At 39.2% G+C, this 22,943-nt stretch overlaps 3 protein-coding genes across 3 annotated transcripts in view; 1 reads left to right on the top strand and 2 right to left on the bottom strand.

Annotated features, from left to right (window-relative positions):
* The window catches only part of LOC106083116 (probable cytochrome P450 9f2), a 29,148-nt gene extending 22,768 nt beyond the window's left edge, over positions 1–6,380 (bottom strand). Inside the window, exon 1 of the mRNA XM_013245968.2 lies at positions 6,082–6,380. Coding sequence (XP_013101422.2) covers positions 6,082–6,284 — 203 coding nt within the window. The 5' untranslated portion in view covers positions 6,285–6,380. The remainder of the gene's footprint in view (positions 1–6,081) is intronic.
* LOC131994658 (suppressor of lurcher protein 1) overlaps positions 1–22,943 on the top strand; it is a 394,762-nt gene that overhangs the window by 185,351 nt on the left and 186,468 nt on the right. The window lies entirely within an intron of this gene.
* LOC106083123 (probable cytochrome P450 9f2) lies at positions 11,262–18,176 on the bottom strand. Its single transcript, XM_013245974.2, has 4 exons — positions 17,900–18,176; positions 12,267–12,774; positions 11,531–12,185; positions 11,262–11,469 (listed from the first exon to the last, which is right to left on the bottom strand). The coding sequence occupies exons 1-4, from the start codon at positions 18,100–18,102 to the stop codon at positions 11,303–11,305; spliced, it is 1,533 nt and encodes a 510-aa protein (XP_013101428.2). The 5' UTR covers positions 18,103–18,176; the 3' UTR covers positions 11,262–11,302.

The raw sequence follows: 22,943 nt of genomic DNA, 5'->3' as shown, positions 1-22,943 counted from the left end.
AAGATCGGTTTATATGGCAGCTATATCAGGTTATGCATCGATTTCACCCGTACTTGGCGCAGTTGTTGGTAATCAAAACAAATCACCTCATGCGAAATTTCACCCAAATCGGATAAGAATTGCTCCCTCTAGTGGCTCAAGAAGTCTAGATCCAAGATCGGTTTATATGACAGCTATATCAAAGCATGGACCAAGATGGCCCATTTACAATCCCAACCGACCTACACTGATAGGAAGCATTTGTGCAAAATTTCAAGCGTCTAGCTTTACTCCTTCGAAAGTTTGCGTGATTTTGACAGACAGACGGACGAACGGACAGACGGACGGACATGGCTAGATCGTAATAAAATGTCATGACGATCAAGAATATATACATTTTATGGGGTATAGTACGATTATTTCAAGGTGTTACAAGTGGAATGACGAAATTAGTATACCCCCATTCTATGGTGAAGGGTATAAAAACAAATAAAAGTGTGTAAAGGTCGACTGGGCCAAATCTTGGAAACGCACCGCCACGGATTCTGCAAAAAAAAATCCACAAATGAACATAGTTGAAGACAAATGAGTATTTTACGTATCAAATTTCTTTTAAATCAGGCTTCTAGAGGCCGAAGAAGACTAATCGGACGGTTAATATATTGTAGGAGCTATATCGAACGATTTGGACCGTACCTGGCACGGTTATTTAAAGTCTTTACGAAAGTTTCAGCCAAATCTGCTGTCAATGGAGGCTTCCAGGGGCTTTAGATGTCAAATCGGCAGAGCGGCTATATCTATCGTCAGGTTATTGGACGAGTTGGAAAGAATTTTAGCACGGTTATGGAAAATCATAACAAAACATTCCGTGCACAATTTCAGCCAAATTGTATAATATTTCCGGCCATCCAGAGGCTCAAGAAGTCGAATCAGGAGATTGATTTATGTAGGAGCTATATTCGAATCTGAACCCATACGACCCATTTGCAATCCCCAACGACTTACTTCAATAACAAGTTCCTAGCAAAATTTGAACGGCTTACTTTACACATTAGACCAATGGGCAGACGAAAGGACGTATATGGCTAGATAGACTAAAGTGACAGATCACAAGACAAATACATGTGTAATAGCTCCTTAAGTAATCGAACTTTTAATTGCCCAATGAGTTCAATGTCGTGATCAAAAAAATGTAACTGACCAAGTTCAAACTAATCCATTATATACCAATGGAATGTGTATCGTGCCTTTAAAAATAAAAGAATAAATTTTACTTTCTATTATCTCTGCTTCTGTGAGACCACAACAAATACTAAAGTAATACCAAAAACGTAGATAATGAAATGAAAGTTTTTGTTTTTTGTTCTATTTTGTTAAAGATAAGACAACCTCTTAATGTGAACTAAATGGTTTTAATGGATTTTGAGTTTGAACATTGTATTTGATTTAGACAACACATAGAAACCTCATGTAGTCCCCCTGAAAATATGTTTGCGGTCGTTTGGAAGTTCAATGTTTTCTAAATGAAACCGATATTTTGTTCAATATCTTAGCTCAGTTGTCTCAAGTTCAAAATTAATTCATATATGAACGGCTTTTCTATTAAACTGAATGATGCTATACACAAGTAAAACAAGTGCTAAGCTCAGCCGAGCCGAATACTTAATACCCACCACCATTGATTTTACTCAAAATATAATATCTGATGGCACACTGCATCATTTGATTAGCATATTGTCACGCTCGTCCCGCATCTCCTTTTGTGGGTTTTTGAGACGTCCCCTCAGATGCTGGATCCCGTTTAGATACTCTATTCTTACTCTACAGGGTGGCTGATGAATATTGCTACAATGATGAATATTGCAACATTTTTTTTTCGGTGTATGGAATACATTTTTCTTTTATTCATGTTAAATTAAATTATTAAATTAATTATTAAATTATTATTAATTAAATTAATTAATTAATTAATTAAATTAATTATTAAATTATTATTATTAAATAGAAAAAAAGTTATTACATTTTTTTTTGGTAGCGGCTTTCATCAGCCACCCTGTATGTCTAACTAACTTTTAATGGACCCGTGATCGTGTTAAGTGCCAGTTTTATGTTTGGGGTTAGGGTGATTCCTCCGGACATTTGACCTTATCTTATACCCACCACTCTAGGGTGGGGTCATATTAATGTAGTCATCTTGAACATCTTGACATTCTAATTCGATCTAGCCATGTCCATTCATCAGTCAGACATCGGTCTGTGGAAATTACGATAGCTGAAGAACGAATAAAGATATCCACTTGAAATTTTGTACAAAGACTTCATATTGATGTAGTTTGTACGGGATTGGATTTGACTTCTTTGGCCCTAGAAGACTCAACTTTCATCCGATTTGCCTTAAATTGGACACAAAGACTTTTTTACGATTTCCAACATCCGGCCCGTGTATGATCGGAAATTACGATAGCGGCCGAACGAATAAAGGTATCCACTTGAAATCTTGTACAAATACTTCTTATTGACGTAGGTTAAAGGGGATTGCAAATGGGTCATAACGGTTTAGATTTGGATATAACCCCCATATAAATCGATCCCTGGATTTGACTTCATTGGCCTAAGAAACCTCAACTTTCATTCTATTTGGCTAAAATTAGGCACAAAGACTTTCTTTATGACTTCCAACATCCGGCACTAGTATGATCGGATTGGGGGCCCCGATAGCCGAGTTGGAATACCCGTGCAGGGGTAGTGGGTTCGATTCCTGCTAGAAGCCTTGGCCTGTCGCTACTGTGGTATTACAATGGACTTAAAATTGTTTAAGTGAGTCTGTAAAGAACTGCCACTCTTACTTTACTTAACCACGATCGGAATCAATCTATAAACTGATGTAGCCCCCATAAAAACCGATCCCTGGATTAGATTTCTTGGGCCCCTAGAAGCCTCAGTTTTCCGATTTCGCTGAATTTTGAAGCAAAGACTTGAGTTATGACTTTCAACATCCATGCCAAGTACGATCCGAGTCGGTCTATAAACAGACATAGCCCCCATATAAACCAATCCCCGGGTTTGTCTTCTTAAGCCCTTAGAAGCCTCAATTTTCCCCTGATTTGGCGAAATTTTACCCAAACCTCTATGTTATGATTAACAATATCAGTGCTGAATATGATCTGAATCGGTCTATAATCTGATATAGCCCCCATATAAACCGACCCGTAGTTTTGACTTCTTGAACCTCAATTTTCATCCGACTTAGTTTAAATTTGGCACAAAGACTTCGTTTACAATTTTCAACATTCGTGCTTGGTATGATCTGAATCGGTCTATAAACTGATATAGCCCCCATGAAAACCGATCCTTAGTTTTGACTTCTTGTACCCCTTAAGGCCTCCATTTTCATCCGATATGGCCGAAATTTGGCCAAAGAGCTTCCGTTCTAATTTCCAAATTTCTTTGTCGAGTATGATCTGAATCGCTCATTAAACCTCGGCTTTGATTTCTTAAAATAGGTCTATAAACTAATATAGCCCCAATATAAACCGATCCCTAATTTGACTTCTTGAGCCTTTAGAGGCCTTAATATGCATCCGATATTTAGCATTAATAGTAACAACTTTCAGCACTAGTGTGATCCCAATTGGCCTATAAATGATTTAGGTCCACTTATACACAGACATTCGAATATGAATTCTTAGAACCATAGAAGCCCCAATACATTCCAGGTTTGATTGTTACAAAATTATTCAAATACAAACTAAGTTAAGGTTAAATTTTAAGCGGAATAAATGGAGGTAGGTACACAAGATTCGAGCTGGTCGAATTTCACACATTTTTACTTCATTATACCCACCACCATAGGATGGGTGTATACTAATCTAGTTCTTGATAGTCTGGACGTTCTGAGTCGATCCAGCCATGTCCGTCCGTCCGTCTGTCGAAATCACGATAGCGATCAAACGCGTAAAGCTAGAAGCTTTAAATTCTGCACTGATTCTTGATATTGATGTAGGTCATTGTGGATTGCAAATGGGCTATATGGGCTCAGATTTAGATATAGCTCCCATATAAACCGATCTCCAGATTTGACTCCTGAGCCCCTGGAAGTCGATTTTTTTCTGATTTGGCTGCAATTTTGCATGTAGTGTTCCATTATGCCTTACATCAACTGTGCCAAGTACAGTGTAAATCGGTCTGTAACCTGATATAGCTCCCATATAAACCGATCGCCCGATTTGACTTCTTGAGCCTTTACAAGCCTTAATTTATGTCCGATTTGGCTGACATTTTGCATGTGGGGGTTTGTTATGATTTCCAACTGTTGTGCTATGTACGGTCGAAATCGGTCTATAACCTGGTATAGCTACCATATAAGCCGATTTCCCGATTTGACATTTTAAGCCCTTACAAGCTGCAATTTTTGTGCGAGTTGGCTGAAATTTTGCATGTAGTGTTCTGCTATGACTTTCAACAACTGTGCCAAGTTTGTAGAAGCTTTAATTTTTGCTGGTTTGGCAGAAGTTTGGTATGTAGAATAAAATTATGTCCTTCAACTACATTTATTTTGCATAAATTTTTAGCAGAATTCATGGTGGTGGGTTCCCAAGATTCGACCCGGCCGAATCTTTTTACATGCTAAGATTCGGCCCGGCCGATTAAGATTCGGCCAGGCGCTTAACCCGTTGTACCCATTTTGTGTGTTGAAAATTGGAGTTGGTGGGTCAATACCTCGAGGTGTTACAAATGAATTGACAAGATTAGTTACCTCATCCTATAGTAGTCCGAGTGCACTTAATCAATGAAATTTTCAATTTTGAACATGCAACATATGATGCAATAAGCATTGACATTCTCAGTCGATGTAGCCATGTCCGTCCCTCCGTCTGTCGAAATCGCGATATCGGTCAAACGCGTAAAGCTAGCAGCCCGAAACTAGCTGAGACACTTCTTGATGTAGGTCATTGGGGATTGCAAATGGGCCATATCGGTTAGGATTTGGATATAGCTCTCATCTATATGGGCCCATGATTTCCTAAGCCCTTAGAAGCTGTAATTGTTTTTCAATTGGGCTAAAATTTAGCACAGAATGTCCTGTTACGATTTTCAATACATGTGCTTGATATGGTTCACATCGGTCTTTAACCTGATATACAATAGCTCCCATATTAACCGACATCCCGATTTTACTGCTTGAGCTTCTTGGAGCTGCAAATGTTTTTACAATGGGTTGAAATTTTGCACGCAGTGTTCGTTTATGACTTCCAACATCCAAGAGAAGTATGGTCCAAACCAAAAGTATAGCCCAAACCGATCTAGAACCTGAAATAGTTCCTATATCAAGCCATCTCCCTATGAGTCTTTTACGGGCCACTGAAGCTTCCATTTTTTAATGAATTGTCAGATATTTTGTACGTTAAGTACACATGCCCCTTTTCAACTAAGTTCATTTCAATTCGACTAAGAATTGCGCCCTTTAGGGGCACGTTGGGCAAAATTTCAGCCAAATCGGATAGGAATTGCGCTCTCTAGAGGCACAAGAAGTCAAGACCCCAGATAGGTTTATATGACAGCTATATCAGGTAATGAACCGATTTCAACCGTACTCAGCACAGTTGATGAAAGTCATAATTCATGCAAAATTTCAGCCAAATCGGATAAGAATTTTGCCCTCTAGTGGCTCAAGAAGTCAAGATTCAAGATCGATTTATATGGCAGCTATATCAAAAGATGGACCGATATAGCCCATTTACAATCCCAACCAACCAACACTAATGAGAAGTATTTGTGCAAACTTTCAAGCGGCTAGCTTTACTCCTTCGAAAGTTAGCGTGCTTTCGACAGAGAGGCGGACGGACTGACGGATAGACGGGCGAACGGACGGATAGACGGACGAACGGACGGATAGACGGACGGACGGACGGACATGGCTAGATCGACTTAAAATGTCATGACGATCAAGAATAGTTATACTTTATTGGTTCATAGACGAATATTTCGAGGAGTTACAAACAGAATGACGATATTAGTATACCCCTATCCTATGGGGTATACCCCTATCCTCTTTCCCAAGAGTATCCCATAAAAATCATAAATAGTTACAATTCTACTTACTTGCCATCATGTTCGTTGTACTTGTCAACCATAATATCGAACATCGATTTGCGACGCAGTATCATTTCATAAAAATTTCCCAACATTGGTATGGGTTTGCTAAAGGGAAGACCTTTTTTCTCAAAGAAATCATAAGTGGAAATGGACCAACGATACAGAAGATATAGGGCCACCGAAAATAGTATAACAAATTCGATCCACATTTTTTGTTATTTTTTTGTTCACTTGTTATTGTTAACCAAAAAACTTTTAATTTTTTTGTTAAATCTTCCGTTCAACAAAATATTGTAACGATCACTCTCAAGTTACTTTTCAAACTAGATATAGGAGTTGCGAAAATCCCATTGTTTTTATGCTCCTCAAACTACAAGAGCTTTCGCTCTTATCTTTGAATTTATTCATTAGCAATACATCGCTTGCTATCAGCCTATCTCTCAGTCAGTCCACAGTGTGGACTCCACACACTTGTGTTCAACACTTGAATCAAGTGCATTGAGAGCTTTTTGTGTTTACAAATGACCATCTTTGGTGCGAAAAGAGAACAGCCCTCTTTGGCGTTTTATTTGAATATGTATTTTATTCGAATAATGGTGAAATACATATTGGAAATAATCGGTTTTTTTTTTTTGTTGGTCGCTGAAACTTCGCAAACTCTTCTGATAAAAATAGTCCATTCCAGCCAACCAATATCTGGTGGTTCACTTGAATGCTGCACAGTGGTTAAGAGTGCGAAAACGTTTTTATTGCCCCAAAGCCAATTTCCCAACATTCAATGTAATTTCGACTTTTATTGAAAAAAATTATCTTTAAAAAAAGACGCACGCGCTTAACTCAGACTGCGTCGACCCGATAGGCTTCGGGTCTATCAAGTTTATAGACGGCAGTCCTCTGGCTTCACTGCCTTTTCTTTACCTTTAATCTTTAATCTCCTTCTTACACTCCTTGGTGAATGTAAGAGTGCAAAAAAATTTCGAGCGAATCGCATGACCAATCTCCGAGATCTGGTGTTTTTAAAAATGAGGATAATGAGAAGTGCTTTTTGGGGGAGCGATGGCAGCTCAGACATTTCGACTCAAATATGGATATTAAACTCGTGGAACACGCCCAAATCCCTTTAATTTGAGCCCCATATGGCCATGGTCGGTAAATATGAACCGTTTGGAGGGTGTTTTGGGGCTGGGCGGCCACCGGTACTTTGCCCTGAAAGTAGATATCAAATTCGTTCTTTACCCTCAAATACCGTTGATTTGAGTTCCAATTTGCCATAGTGGAATATGAAGTTCATTTTAGGGGGTGACGCCATAAAGCACCCCCTAAACTGAACTTCATATGCCCCCAAACACTTGGCTCCAAAATTGGATATCAAATTCGTTTTCTACTCTCAAATACCTTTCATTTAAGTCCCATATTGCCATAATGGGTCAATTAACCTATTTGAGGTATTTTTAGGAGGAAAAGCGCCACCTGGACTTGATCGCAAAATTTTATATCATATTCGTAATCTAATTCCCAAATACCTTTAATTTGAGTCTCATCTAGCCATGGTCGTCTAATATGCCCATTTGGGGGTTGGACCTAATTTTTTATGCAATATTTGTTATCTAATGCCGAATACTTTTCATTTGAGTCCCATATTGATAGGAACGTCGAATATATATATTTAGAGGAGCTTTGGGGTTGAGGCGGCCCGCTGGGTACTTGGACCAAAATTTTGATACGATATTTTTTTTTTAATTTACAATATGTTTGATTTGATAACCATATTTTGCCGGTGCACTTTTGGTTTTGGGTGGCGTTTTTGGGGTAAGGGGGAGGGACCGTCCCCATCTAATATCTAAAAATTATATTTCCCTTTATTTCATTCCAGACAAACTTACACAACCTGTGAAAATTTTAAAAAAATCGGTTCAGCCGTTTTTTGATTCGATTCTACGAAACAAACAAAAAAAACCGATTGCCATATAGTTATGATGGGTCATATACCCATTTAAGACATTTTTGGGAGGTAGGGTGACCCCCTATACTTCGAACTGATTTTGTATGCCAGATTCGTAATCTACTCTCGAATACCATTCATTTGAGCCCCATATTGAAATGAACGTCCAATATGTCTGTTTGGGGGAATTTTGTGGTTGGGGCGGCTCAATGGGTACTTAGACCCAAATTTTAATACGGTATTCGTATTTTATTTTACAATACCTTTCATTTGATATCCATATTGTCCCAATCGGTCCACTTTTATTTTTGGGTGGTAATTTTGGGGTAAGGGGGAGGGTCCGTCCCCCTTCCGATATCAAAAACTTATGTGTGCTTCTAGACCAACCGACACAATCTGTGAAAATTTCCATATAATCGTTTCAGCCGTTTTTGAGTCTATACGGAACAAACAAACACCGACAAACAAACACAACAGTTCAAAAGGGTGATTTTTTAGCTATTATCGTTTTGGCAAAACTAGTTTAAACAGCTCACGCACGTTTCGTGTTTTGTTTCACTGTCAAGCATCTTCAGTTTGGTCTATAACGGACAACGCTCGCAAATAATTGAATTTTATTATCCAAATGCGTGTTCTTTTAAGAAAATTCATCGCAAGCCTCTTCCATTGAGCGACGAAACCCATTTTGACTCAATGAGAACGTAACTAAGCAGAATTTTCAATTTTGGAGTGAAGATAGCCAGAAGCATTGCAAGATCCGCCAATGCATTCAGAAATAGTCACAGTTTGGTGCGGTTTATAGGCTGGTGGCATCATTGGATCGTACTTCTTCAAAGATGATGCGAATTGTAACGTAACTATGAATGGTGAGCGCTACCGTGAGATGATATCCACCACCGAAGGATGGGGTGGGTATATTCATTTTGTCATTCCGTTTGCAACACATCGAAATATCCATTTCCGACCCTATAAAGTATATATTCTTGATCACCGTAAAAATCTAAGACGATCTAGCAATGTCCTTCGGTCAGTCCGTCTTTCTGTTGATATCAAGCTACAGACTTAAAAAATGGAGATATTGAGCTGAGACTTTGCACAGATTCTTTTTTTGTCCATAAGCAGGTTAAATTCGAAGATGGGCTACATCGGACTACATCTTGATATAGCCCCCATATATACCGATCCACCGATTTAGGGTCTTAGGCCCATAAAAGCCACATTTATTATCCGATTTTGCTGAAATTTGTGACAGTGAGTTGTGTTAGACCCTCCGATATCCTTCTTCAATTTGGGTATAGCTGTCATATATACCGATCCCCCGATTTAGGGTCTTAGCCCCATAAGAGCCACATTTATTATCCGATTTTGCTGAAAATTGCGACAGTGGTTTGTGTTAGGCTTTTCTACATCCATCTTCAATTTTGCCCTGATCGGTCCATATTTGGATATAGCTGCTATATAGGCCGATCTCTCGATTTAAGGCTTTGGGCCCATAAAAGGTGCATTTATTGTCCGATGTCGCCGAAATTTGTAACAGTGAGTTGTGTTATACCCTTCGGCATCCTTCGTCAATTTGGCCCAGATCGGTCCAGATTTGGATATAGCTGCCTTATAGCCCGATCCACCGATTTAGGGTCTTAGGTCCCATAAAAGCCACATTTATTGTCCGATTTCGCCGAAATTTGGGACAGTGACTTGTGTAGGGGCCTTCGAAATCCTTCTTAGATCGGTCCAAATTTGGATTTAGCTGCCATATAGACCGATCTCTCGATTTAAGTATTGGGCCCATAAAAGGCTCATTTATTATCCGATGTCGCCGAAATTTGGGACAGTGAGTTAGGTTAAGCCCCTCGACATATTTCTGCAATTTGGTCTAGATCGATAAAGATTTGAATATAGCTGCCATATAGACCGATCTCTCGATTTAAGTTTTTGGATCCATAAAAGGCGCATAGCTGCTATGTGGCATAAGGTATGCATTTTTCACCGGATTTTGACGAAAGGTGGTTTACATATATACCCGAGGTGGTGGGTATCCAAAGTACGACCCGGCCGAACTTAACGAATTTTTACTTGTTTTTGCCTAAAATGCAAGAGTTTGACTTACATGACATGTGGATTTAACAAGACGGTGCCACATGCCACAGAGCACCAGTAACATGGGACGAATTGAGAGGCGAGTTCGGTGAACATTTTATTTCACATTCGGAACTGGTCAATTGGCCGCCTAGATCGTGCGCTTTAACTCCTTTAAGCCATTTTTTGTTAGAGTATGTTAAAGTCAATGTCTATACAGAAAAGCCAATTAACGCATTGCAAGACAACATTGAAGCCTGTTTTCGTGAGGTACTGGCCGAAATTTTGGAAAGAGTATGCCGTATATGGACCGTACTATCGATTCAAATAAAGTTTTCATAAATTTTTCTGAGTTTTATGTTTTTTTTTTAATTTTCCTATAGCTCTTAAAAAATCATCTTTTAAAATGCCAACCAAATCGAATAAAAATTGCTCCCTCTAATGGCGCAACATGTATTAAGGAGACTACTTCGACAGTATAAACTCAGCAATAGCGATCCTAGCAGCCATTAAAAAAAGTGCTGCTCCATCGATAACTTGGATTTTGAGGCATTTTAGTTTATTTTGTTATAACAATTTTAAAGCTTAACTTTTGCTAGACCCACCCTAGCCACCGTAGTGCAGAGGTAAGCATGTCCGCCTATGACACTAAGCGCCTGGGTTCGAACCCTGGCGAGACTATTTGAAAAAAATTTTCAACGGTGTTTTTCCCTCCTAATGCTGGCAACATTTGTGAGGTACTATGCCATGGGAGCCCCGGTAGCCGAGTTGGTAGCGTGCTAATCCAAGCACGTGCAGTGGTCGTGGGTTCGATTCCCACCGAAAGCCTAGGTCTGTCGCTACTGTGGTATCACAATGAACTTAAAATTGTCTAAGTGAGACTGAAAACGACTGCCACTCTTACCTAACTTAACCTATTCTATGCCATGTAAAACTTCTCTCCAAAGAGATGTCGCACTGCGGCACGCCAGTCGGACTTGGCTATCAAAAAAACGGAGGCCCCTTATCATTGAGATTAAAACTTGAATCTGACTGCACTCATTGATATGTGAGAAGTTTGCCCCTGTTCCTTAGTGGAATGTTCATGGGCCAATTTTTTTTTTTTTGCAAATTTACCCTTTACAATGTTTCAACTCGTATGTTTTATTTTCACACAACACAATACATTTTAAGATTCATGATAATATGAGATCCTATGTTCTGAAATGTTTACACTCTGGGTACAAATTTAATCCAGAAACCATCTTTAGCAGCCAATTGGAATCCAGAAGCTTTTACTTCCAAAGGAATGCAGCTCTTTGAAGCCTTCTCAAACTTGAAATCACGCATTAGATAATAAACCAGGACCTTGGTCTCCAGCAAAGCAAAGCGAGAACCTTTAAACATTAAAAAAATTTAACTTTCGTAATTCAAAGAAAGATTCTCAGGATACCATACCAATGCAATTGCGTGGTCCCACACCAAATGGCAAGTAAACAAATTGATTTATCGCATCCTTATTTTCCTCACTAAATCGTTCGGGATCAAATTTTGTAGGATTCTCGAAATATTTGGCATCTCTATGTAGAGCTGCAATGGGCAGCCAAACACCATCACCTTTCTTCAACTCCAATTTCATGCCATCCTCCAAATCATAGGTGATATCCTCATTGCATTTGCGATCAACTACTGTAGCAGGGGGCCACTTTCTTAGAGATTCCTTTAAGACCATGTCCATGTATTTCATTTCCATAATGGCCTCATAGGTGGGAGGTTGACCATTTAACTGCTGATTAACTTCTTCAATTTCCTCAAAAAGTTTCTCTTGTATATCAGGATTTTCCATTAATTCATGTATGGTAAAACATGACAGCGATGAGGAGGTTTCGAAACCGGCAAAGAAGAACAGAAAACATTGACCCACAATATCAACATCGGTCCACTCGCGATTTGTGATCTTATCATGGCCTTTAAGCATGCCTCTAGCCTCCATCAGCATATTGATCATATCCGGTCTGAAGATATTGTGCTCTTGACGATATCTCATGGCATCCAAAACCAAACGCATGAAATAATTTGAGGACTTCTTATCGAATAGTTCTATCTTCAATAACTAAAAATTAAAAGAAAATAAGAAATGAAAGAAAGAAATGAAAGATTTTGGTTTTTTTCCTTTCATAATGACTTATCTTACACTCATTAGCTTTCCAAAATATCCAAATAGGAAAAATTTCAATCCTTGTTTGAAGGTAAATGTTGTCATGGTTTTACCCGATCTATAGAATTCATTATCCGCATCCCTATATGAATTCACCTGCAGACCAAAGGCAGTTGAGGCTATGATGTCATTAGTGTAACGTGTTATAAAATCCTTAATTTCCAGTTCCAAACCTTGAGGGCTATTAACTTCTGGCAGTGACTTTAGATGTGTTAGAGTATGCTGAGCCACTTCATTCATTAACTGAAACATGGAACGCATTTTACTACCCGTAAAGGCAGGACTCAATGTGCTACGCATATCCTTCCATTTGCCATCGTGCATCATGAACAATGAGGCTGCGAACAGATCCTTTGTATCATCGGCATTTCCGAATGTGCGATGATTTACAAAATGATCGAAATCCTTGACCGTAATTTGTTTAATTAATTCGGGATCTTTTATCATAAAAATCGGTTGGTTCTGATCGAAGATGCCATAGACTCTGTAAAGTGAGAAAGAATAATGAAATAATGAGAAGTAAATCCGTTATAAATTCGGCCGGGCCAAATCATGAGATCACCACCACCATGAATTCTGCTAAAAATCTACGCAAATAAACTAAACTGAAGGGCACATGTGTACTTTACAACCTTTCTGCCAAATCATTAAAAAAAAATAAACTTCCTGGGGCCTAGAAGACGATATACCCAAAGTTGGCTGGGAGATGTCCATATTTCTCATCAAGTCGAGCTTGACAACCTCCCATCAATACATTCTGCTGAAGCAAAACGCAGATTCCAAATGTCCCCTATATAGTCGTAGCTCATAATTTGAGAGTTTTCCGTATGTTTGAAAATCCACCTTTTAACCATATCCTTCAATTGGGACCTATGATCTGATGGAATCCTATCGAATGCACCCAAAATATCAATGACTGCATACGTCAGCTTATCTCTGTTGTGCCTTTTTTGGCGACCACCTTTCACTCCCGCGATGGCTGTGGCGTCCTTTTAGAAGACGCAGATGCCTTGCGCGCTTCTTATGTTTTTGTTCCGACTTTGTCTTCCTTCGCAGGACACTGTCTTGAATTTCCATTTCGGGAGGGCTGGCTTGGTCTTCCCAGAGTTCTTGAAAGCGATGAGCTTCTTTTGCTATTCAGCGTTTTAGCAGTGTACTGCTATTCGCGATAACTAACTCTTCAAGCGCTTTTAAGGAAGCTGGAACGAAAGAATAACAAAGCATCCTGCACTCTCCCCCTATTGGTCTGCTGGTGCAAACTCTTCAGTCCCCTTCGTCGTGCCCAGGATTGCTTTCTCGGTCTCGTGTGAGCTTCGAAAAACAATCGCTCACTACTGCGGTCATCCCGCTGTCCTTATCCCTCGGTTCGGCTCCTATGACAATTTCATTAACACTGTCGCTCTTTGAATCTGAATCGGAAACACAACTTTTACTCAAAGGCTGGGGACGAACTGTACATCTCCCAGATTTTTTCCTTCTCTTCCTTATTTGTTAGTCTGACATCTTGGTTGAGGGTTTGAAGCATTACTCTCGACTACAAGTGCCAAGGCCTATAGGAGGGGCGAACAACGCACAGTGGGATAGAAACGAAAAAAAAAAAAACAAATAAAAATATGCCATTTGAAAACGGATAGAGATAACTCTTTGACACGGTTAAAGCTGAGGTGTTATTAAGATCATGCGTCCAATTTCAAGGTCCTAGGTGGCCCGGGCGTTTCTTGGCAGGCCTGTAAAAATGGTACCTCGGCATTTCGGGGCATTTGTTAGGGCTATCAAATCCTGATGCCATCACCACAGCTGTTGGGCCTTTGGAGTCCATGTTGAGCCTGCTCCTGCTCGACTCTAAAAATTTATGCGAAATGGGTAATACCTATTCGAGTATAGAAATGAAAACTCATCCGTTCAACTCAACTATTACGTACACCGAAAGAAATAAAAGTCAGTTTCAATCACGAAATTAATTGATCCAACTAATTTTTTAATTGAAACTGGCCCAATCACCGATTTCGAAAAGTAATTGAAAACATTTTCAATTACAACAAGTAAGAGCGTGCTAAGTTCGGTCGGGCCGAATCTTATAAACCCTCCACCATGGATCGCATTTGTCGAGTTCTTTGCGCGGTATCTCTTTATAGGCAAACAAAGAATAATGGAAAAGAATTGTTGTGCTATTGGAGCCATATCAAGTTGTAGTCCGATTCGAACCATAAATAAATTGAATGTTGAAGACCATAATAGAAGTAATTGGGTAATATTTCAGTCCATTCGGATAAGAATTGCGCCTTGTAGGGGCTCAAGAAGCATAATCGGGAGATCGGTTTATATGGGAGCTGATCGATTCAGACCACATTGGACACGTATATTGAAGGTAATGAGAGAAGCCGTAGTACAAAATTTCATACAAATCGGATAAGAACTGCGCCCTCTAGAGGCTTAAGAAGTCAAGAACCCAGATCAGTTTATATATCAGCTATACCTGATTATTTACCGATTTGAACCATACTAAACACATTTGTTGTAAGTCATAACAAAATACCTGGAGCAAAATTTCAGCCAACACGGATGAGAATTGCGCCCTCTAATGGCACAAGAAGTCAAGATCCAAGATCGGTTTATGTGGCGGCTATATCAGGTTATAAACCGATTCAAACCATACTTAACACAGTTGTTGCAAGTCATAACAAAATATCGCAAGCAAAATTTCAGCCAACACGGATGAGAATTGCGCCCTCTAATGGCTCAAGAAGTCAAGATCCAAGATCGGTTTACGTGGCAGCTATATCAGGTTATGCACCGATTTGTGCCATACTAAGCACAGTTGTTGGAAGTGATACTAAAACACCACGTGCAAAATTTCAATCAAATCGGATGGGAATTGCGCCCTCTAGAGGCTCAAGAACTCATGATCCCAGATCGGTTTATATGACAGCTAAATTAGATTATGAACCGATTTGTACCATACTCAGCAAAGTTGTTGGAAGTCATAACAAAATCCCTCAAGCAAAATTTCAGAAAACACGGATGAGAGTTGCGCCCTCTAGTGGCTCAAGAAGTCAAAATCCCAGATCGGTTTTTATTGCAGCTATATCAGGTTATACATCGATTTGAACCCTATTAAGCACAGTTGTTGGAAATGATACCAAAACACTACGCGCAAAATTTCAGTCAAATCGGTTGAGAATTGCGCCCTCTAGAGGCTCGAGACGTCAAGACCCAAGATCGGTTTATATGGCAGTTATATCAAAACATGGACCGATTTGAACCATACTTATCACAGTTGTTGAAAATGATACCAAAACACCAAGTGCAAAATTACAGTTAAATCGGATGAGAATTGCGTCCTCTATATGCTCAAGAAGTCAAGACCCAAGATCGGCTTATATGGCAGCTATATCAAAACATGGACCGATTTGGCCCATTTAAAATCCCAACTGACCTACACTTATAAAAAGTATTTGTGCAAAATTTCAAGCGCCTAGCTTTTCTCCATCGAAAGTTAGCGAACTTTCGACAGACAGACGGACGGACATGGCTATATCAATTTAAAATGACATGACGATCAAGAATATATATACTTTATGTGGTCTCAGTCGCATATTTTGAGGTGTTACAAACAGAATGACGAAAATAGTATACCCCCTCCTATGGTGGAGGGTATAAAAATCAGGAGATCGATTTATATAGAATCAATTTTAATAAAGTTGGTTGTAAGACATGAGAGTAACCATTGTACAAAATTTCAGCCCAACCGGATGAAAGTTAGGCCCTCTATAGACAATGGATCTTATAGGATACGTTTAGTGTCAGATCCATTATTTTTTTTTTTTTTCAATTTTGCAACAAATTTAATTTTTCCGGTAGAATCGATAGAACAAATATTAACTTTATTCAGACAAAAAATAAAATATAGTGCTCTAGACGAAGAGTTCTCTTATAGCTTCTCAGATCGCTGAAGAATTTCACACAAATCAGTTCAGACTAAGATATATCTCCCAAATATTGTATATTGGGTTGCCCAAAAAGTAATTGCGGATTTTTCCTATAGTCGGCGTTGACTTTTAGCTTGCTTTAGAAAAAAAGTGTAAAAAAGTATATTTGATTAAAGTCCATTTTATTAAAAATGCATTTACTTTCATTTAAAAAATCCGCAATTACTTTTTGGGCAACCTACATATAACTTTTGAAGTCTTTAAAACGCAAATATCAACGGATGTTGATCGAAAACCTCATTTCAAACAAATTGTTATTGTTTCGTATACAAATGCACGTTGTCGTATTGGTGATAAAATAGAAATGTATAAAAAACTTATGCTTAGCTGTCAATCCTTCGGCTCTTGCTGCCTTATTAGTCCTTAGTCATGCAACTGAAATTTCTACTTTTGCTTTTTGACCTTTGGTTCCATCGATTGGATTCATCAGGTATGCGCTCTTCTAGCCACAATGTACAAAGATGTTGATCCAATGTTTTGAAAGTCGGTTGGGATTATAAATGGGCTAAATCTGTCCACGTTTAGGTACAACTCTCATAAAAAACCATCACAAGATTTGATTTCTTGAACCCCTACAGGGCGCATTTGCTAAATATGACCCAAATTGGTACATACACTCATATGCAAATGAACATTCCATTGAGGAAAAGGAACAGGGGCAAACTTCTCACATATCACTTATGCCATATGAACCAAATTCCAGGTCAACAATAAGGGACCGCCTTTTTATGACCCATTCCAAACGGTGTGTCGCAGAGCAACACTGCCTTTTGGGGAGAAGTTTTACATGGCATGGTCACCAGCAATAGGAAGGAATAGGCAACGTTGAAAATTTGTTTTCTTATACTCTCGCCATGATTCGAGTCCAGGCGTTCAGCGTCATAGGCTGACAAACTAGCCACTGGGCTATGGTCGCCGCCATAGCCATTGAAGTAAATCGATTTCACGATATTACTATGATAAAACCCGGTCTCAGAATTTAGTGTCTTAAGCCTATAGAGGGCGCAGTTATTATTAAATTTGTTTGCATGAATTCCAAAATTCGCGATAACTATGATCAAATCAGTCCATAATCGTATAAACCGGTCTCCTTATTTGAAAATCATTCCAATGACTTGTCGAGCGTCATCCATGGGGGACACTGCATATGATTCGACCGGCAAAACTTGATACGCTTCAACTGGTTTGTGTGTACAGACTTCAGAATTTTCCCATTTTCTACCAGTTCGGGTGGCTCTATACGTGTCCTGCGACAAGTGGGGGTAGATCAAAAGCTTATCGTGCCCTACGTAATCTCAGCTCTATTAGCCATGTCATCTACCAAAGTCTTGATTTGGATATAAGTTGTCGGGAGAATCTTTTTCATGCCAGCAGCGTCTTTAACTCAGTCAACCTGTTTACGAAACAACTTCCCGCCTCAGCCCAAAGGCAATCCAAGCAAAGGCAGCAAAGGCAATCCAATTTGATAAGTGGATAAGGGCCCGCTTAAATTCTGAAGACATTAAGAACTTGTAGACATTTTTCGCTAAGCCCCATCGAGTCTCTCTTAATTATTCCCCCCTCAAGCTCAAAAAACTTGTCCCAATGTTCATGAATAAATTTTTCAAAAACAATACTTACTTCCCATTATGTTCATTATAGATTTCGGAAAATACATGCAACGCCGATCTTCCGCCCATCAAAATTTCCCAAAAATTACCCACAAATGGTATGGGTTTTGCAAAGGGTATGCCGCGTTTCTTAAAGAAGTCATGATTGGCAGTGCTCGCGCGATACAGCAGATACAATAGCACCGATGACAAAATCAACAACTCTAACCACATTTGGGATTCTTAGTTCCAATTTTTTTTGGCGAATTTCTCAATTACAGCGCTTCTAAATATTTTGAAACGTTCACTTGTCCACTCGTTTATTAACTGGTTGCGGTATTTATTTTGCGATCACGTTTTAAGAACAAAAAAAAAAAAAAAAAAAACAATAAATAAATAAAAACAAAAGCTAAATTCTAGATATGTTTTTGCCATACCCAAGCTTTTGGACACCCAAACACAAAAGACAATCAAAAAATTTCGTTATCAATTGCTAGAGCTCATGTAATTTTTAACAGGTTTTATTTGGAGAGTTTTTTGATATTATGTCAGCATAGATAACAAACTCAGAGAGAGAGGGAGAGAGAGAGAGAGAGAGAGTGAGTGATAGAGCAATTCGAACATTGCATTTAGAAAGACATAAAGTTCGAACGTGCGGAACTTTGGATACCCTCCACCTGAATATCAGGTTATGGTTCAATTTGGCCTATACTTAGCATGGATGTTGCATCACGTTCAAAACTTTAACCACTAAATCGTATAGAAGAGCTATAATAGGTACAAACCATTTGGACCGTACTGGATTCGGATGTTGATAGTCATAAAAAACAACTATTGGTCTAATTTATTTACCAACTAGCTGACCCGGGCCCGCTCCGCTGCACCTTCATTTACTTTATATGGAACAAAATTTTAATTGGATTTTTTTTTTCGACTATTAAAAAGCTTTTACTGAAATACCATGCTACGAAAATAGTATATCGCTTGACTAACAGTTTAACAATATAAGTGCCTTTATCAGAATCCCATATGATCTTTATTGGTCTACGAATTTAAGTTTGGATGTAAGGTGTACTCCATTCTTAAAATACTTTATTTCAGCCCGATATTCTCATGATATCTGATTTAGGGGGTGAGGTGGTCCCCCAGATACTTGGTCCTGAAAAATATCAGCATAGTGCTATTCTCTCAAATACCATTTTTTTATACCCACCACCGAAGGATGGGGGTATATTCATTTTGTCATTCCGTTTGCAACACATCGAAATATCCATTTCCGACCCTATAAAGTATATATATTCTTGATCAGCGTGAAAATCTAAGACGATCTAGACATGTCCGTCCGTCTGTCCGTCTGTCCGTCTGTCCGTCTGTCTGTTGAAATCACGCTACAGCCTTTAAAAATAGAGATATTTAGCTGAAATTTTGCACAGATTCTTTTTTTGTCCATAAGCAGGTTAAGTTCGAAGATGGGCTATATCGGACTATATCTTGATATAGCCCCCATATAGACCGATCCGCCGATTTGGGGTCTTAGGCCCATAAAAGCCACATTTATTATCCGATTTTGCTGAAATTTGGGACGGTGAGTTGTGTTAGGCCCCTCGACATCTTTCGTCAATTTGGCTCAGATCGGTCCAGATTTGGATATAGCTGCCATATAGACCGATCCTCAGATTTAGGGTCTTAGGCCCATAAAAGCCACATTTTATAACCGATTTGAATGAAAATTGACACAGTGAGTTGTGTTAGGCCCTTCAACATTCTTCGTCAATTTGGCCCAGATCGGTCCAGATTTGGATATAGCTGCCATATAGACCGATCCTCCAATTTATGATCTTAGGCCCATAAAAGCCACATTTATAATCCGATTTCGCTGAAATTTGGGACAGTAAGTTGCGTTGAGCCCTTCAATATCCTTCGTCAATTTGGCTCAGATCGGTGCAAATTTGGATATAGCTGCCATATACACCGATCCTCCGATTTATGGTCTTAGGCCCATAAAAGCCACATTTATTATCCGATTTTGCTAAAATTGCGGAGAGTGAGTTGCGCTGAGTCCTTTGACATCCTTCGTCAATTTGGCCCAGATCGGTCCAAATTTGGATATAGCTGCCATATAGACCGATCCTCCGATTTATGGTCTTAGGCCCATAAAAGCCACATTTATTATCCGATTTTGCTGAAATTTGGGACAGTGAGTTGCGTTGAGCCCTTCAACATCCTTCGTCAATTTGGCACAGATCGGTCCAAATTTGGATATAGCTGCCATATTGACCGATCCTCCGATTTATCGTCTTAGGCCCATAAAAGCCACATTTATTATCCGATTTTGCTGAAATTTAGGACAGTGAGTTGCCTTAGGCCCTTCGACATCTTTCTTCTATTTGGCCCTGATCGGTTCAGATTTTTATATAGCTGCCATATAGACCGATCTCTCGATTTAAGGTTTTGGGCCCATAAAAAGCGCATTTATTGTCCGATGTCGCCGAAATTTGGGACAATGACTTTTGTTGGGCCCTTCGATATTTGTCTTCAATTTGGATCAGATCGGTCCAGATTTGGATATAGCTGCCATATAGACCGATCTCTCGGTTGAACAATGACTTGTACTTATAAGCATTTGGTCTAAATCGGATGATATCTATAGAGCTGCTATGTGGCATAAGGTATGCATTTTTCACTGGATTTTGACGAAATGTGGTTCACATATATACCCGAGGTGGTGTGTATCCAAAGTTCGGCCCGGCCGAACTTAACGCCTTCTTACTTGTTAAACCTCATATTGCCATTAGTTTAAGGGGAGTTTACACGATGAGGCGTCCCCCAAACACATGGCTCCGAAATTGATTATCAAATTTGTTTTCTAATTTCAAATACCTTTCATTTGAGCCACATATTGGCATGGTCGAAAAATTTTTACCCTTTGGGGGGTGTTTTGGGGAAGGGGTAGACCCCCAAAGAGTTGGTCCCGAAAATAGGTATCAATTCTTGCTCTACCCCCCAATACCTTGTATTTAAGCTGCACATTGACATGGTAGGTAAATATGTCCGATTAAGGGGTGTTTAGGTGATTGGGGGTTGTCCCCCCACATTGCAAATGCAAATTTTGCCCATGAACATTCCACTTAGGAACAGGGGCAAACTTCTCCCATATCAATGAGTGGAGTCCGATTCAAGTTTTTCAACTCAATGACAAGGGGCCTCCGTTTTATAGCCGAGTACAAACGGCGTGCCACAGTGCGACACCTCTTGGGAGAGAAGTTTTAAATGGCATAGTACCTCAAAAATTTTGCCAGCATAAGGTGGAGAAAACCACCGTTGAAAATTTTTTCTGATGGTCTCGCCAGGATTCGAACCCAGTCGTTCAGCGCCATAGGCGGACATGCTAACCTCTGCGCTACGGTGGCCTCCAACATTATCCAAGATGGTCCCCCAACATTAAGCACTGACAATTTATCAGTAACATGCACTATATATCATTTATTTGAACCCCATATTGCCATTGGCCTCAAAATTGGATATCAAATTCGTTTTCTAATCTAATTTAATCTCCTTATTGCAAAAGTCAGCAAATATGTCCGGTTTGGGGTATGGGCCTTAAAAACTATAAATATTTAGTTCCACTCTCTTTAAGACCCAAATTGTCTTGATGAGCAAATATGTCCATTTGGGCTTGTTATGGTGGTGGAACGTCCCCTAGACAATTGGTCCCTAATGTTGATATCAGATACGTGGTTTACTCACAAATACTTTAATTTGAGATCCATATTTCCATAGTAGGCAAACATGACTGGTTGGGGGGTATTTTGGGGGATGGTTGGCCACTCAGCGAGTTGGCCTTGAAAATATATATCGGATTCGAGTTCCACTTAAAAAAAAAACCCTCTTATTTGAGCCTCATATTGCAATGGTCAGCAAATACTTCCTATTTGGGCGGTGTGATGGGGATGGGGTGGCCCCATAGACACTTTTCCAGAATATTGATATCGGATTCGTGCTTTACTCCCAAAGACCATTCTTTTGAGCCCTATATTGATATGGTCGTAAATTTGTCCCCTTTGGGGGATGTTTTTGGGGAGAGGCGGCCCCCAAAGACTTGGTCCCATATTTGGATATCAGATTCAAATTCTACACTCAAATACCTTTTATTTAAGCCCCATAATCCAATGGTCAGTATATAAGTCCCACAGAACCGTGGTCCCACATTTGGATATTAAATTCGTATTCTACTCGCAAATACCTTTCATTTGAATCCCATATTGCCATGGTCGGAAAGGAATGGTCGGCCTAGGTACCCAACCGAAATTTGGATACCAAATTTTTGTTTGTAGGTTACCATAAGAGAGCGCACAAAATTTCGCACTATCCATCTTCGAGATCTGGCGTTTATGACAATTAGGTAAAGGGGGAGGGTCCAGATATCACAAAATGTAGTACCCTACGGGATCATTAGTCACCATCTGTGAAAATTTCAAGAAAATCGGTTCAGCGGTGTCTGAGTCTATAAGGAACACACAAACAACCAAACCTACAAACAAATACAAATTGATTTTTATATATAAGGCTCTAGCTGACCCGGGGCCGCTCCGCTTCGACTTGTTATACTTTATATGGAATAAAAGTTTCCTTGGAATACTTAATTTCGACAAAGAGCTTTTAGTGAAATACCATGCTACGCAAATATTGGGTTGCCCAAAGAGTAATTGCGGATTTTTTAAAAGAAAGTAAATGCATTTTTAATAAAACTTAGAATGAACTTTAATCAAATATACTTTTTTTACACATTTTTTCTAAAGCAAGCTAAAAGTAACAGCTGATAACTGACAGAAGAAAGAATGCAATTACAGAGTCACAGGCTGTGAAAAAATTTGTCAACGCCGACAATATGAAAAATCCGCAATTACTTTTTGGGCAACCCAATAGTATATCGCTTGAATAACAGTTTAACAATATGAGTGCCTTTATCTGAATCCCATATGATCTTTATTGGTCTACGAATTTTATTTTAGATCTAAGGTGTATATCCATTTCTGAAATACTTTATTTCAGCCCAATATTCTCATGATACCTGA

Source organism: Stomoxys calcitrans, chromosome 2 (assembly GCF_963082655.1).
Source record: "Stomoxys calcitrans chromosome 2, idStoCalc2.1, whole genome shotgun sequence".
NCBI lineage: Eukaryota > Metazoa > Arthropoda > Insecta > Diptera > Muscidae > Stomoxys > Stomoxys calcitrans.
The sequence above is the reverse complement of the archived record's forward strand: the minus strand, read 5'-3'. Positions and strand labels throughout refer to the sequence as shown.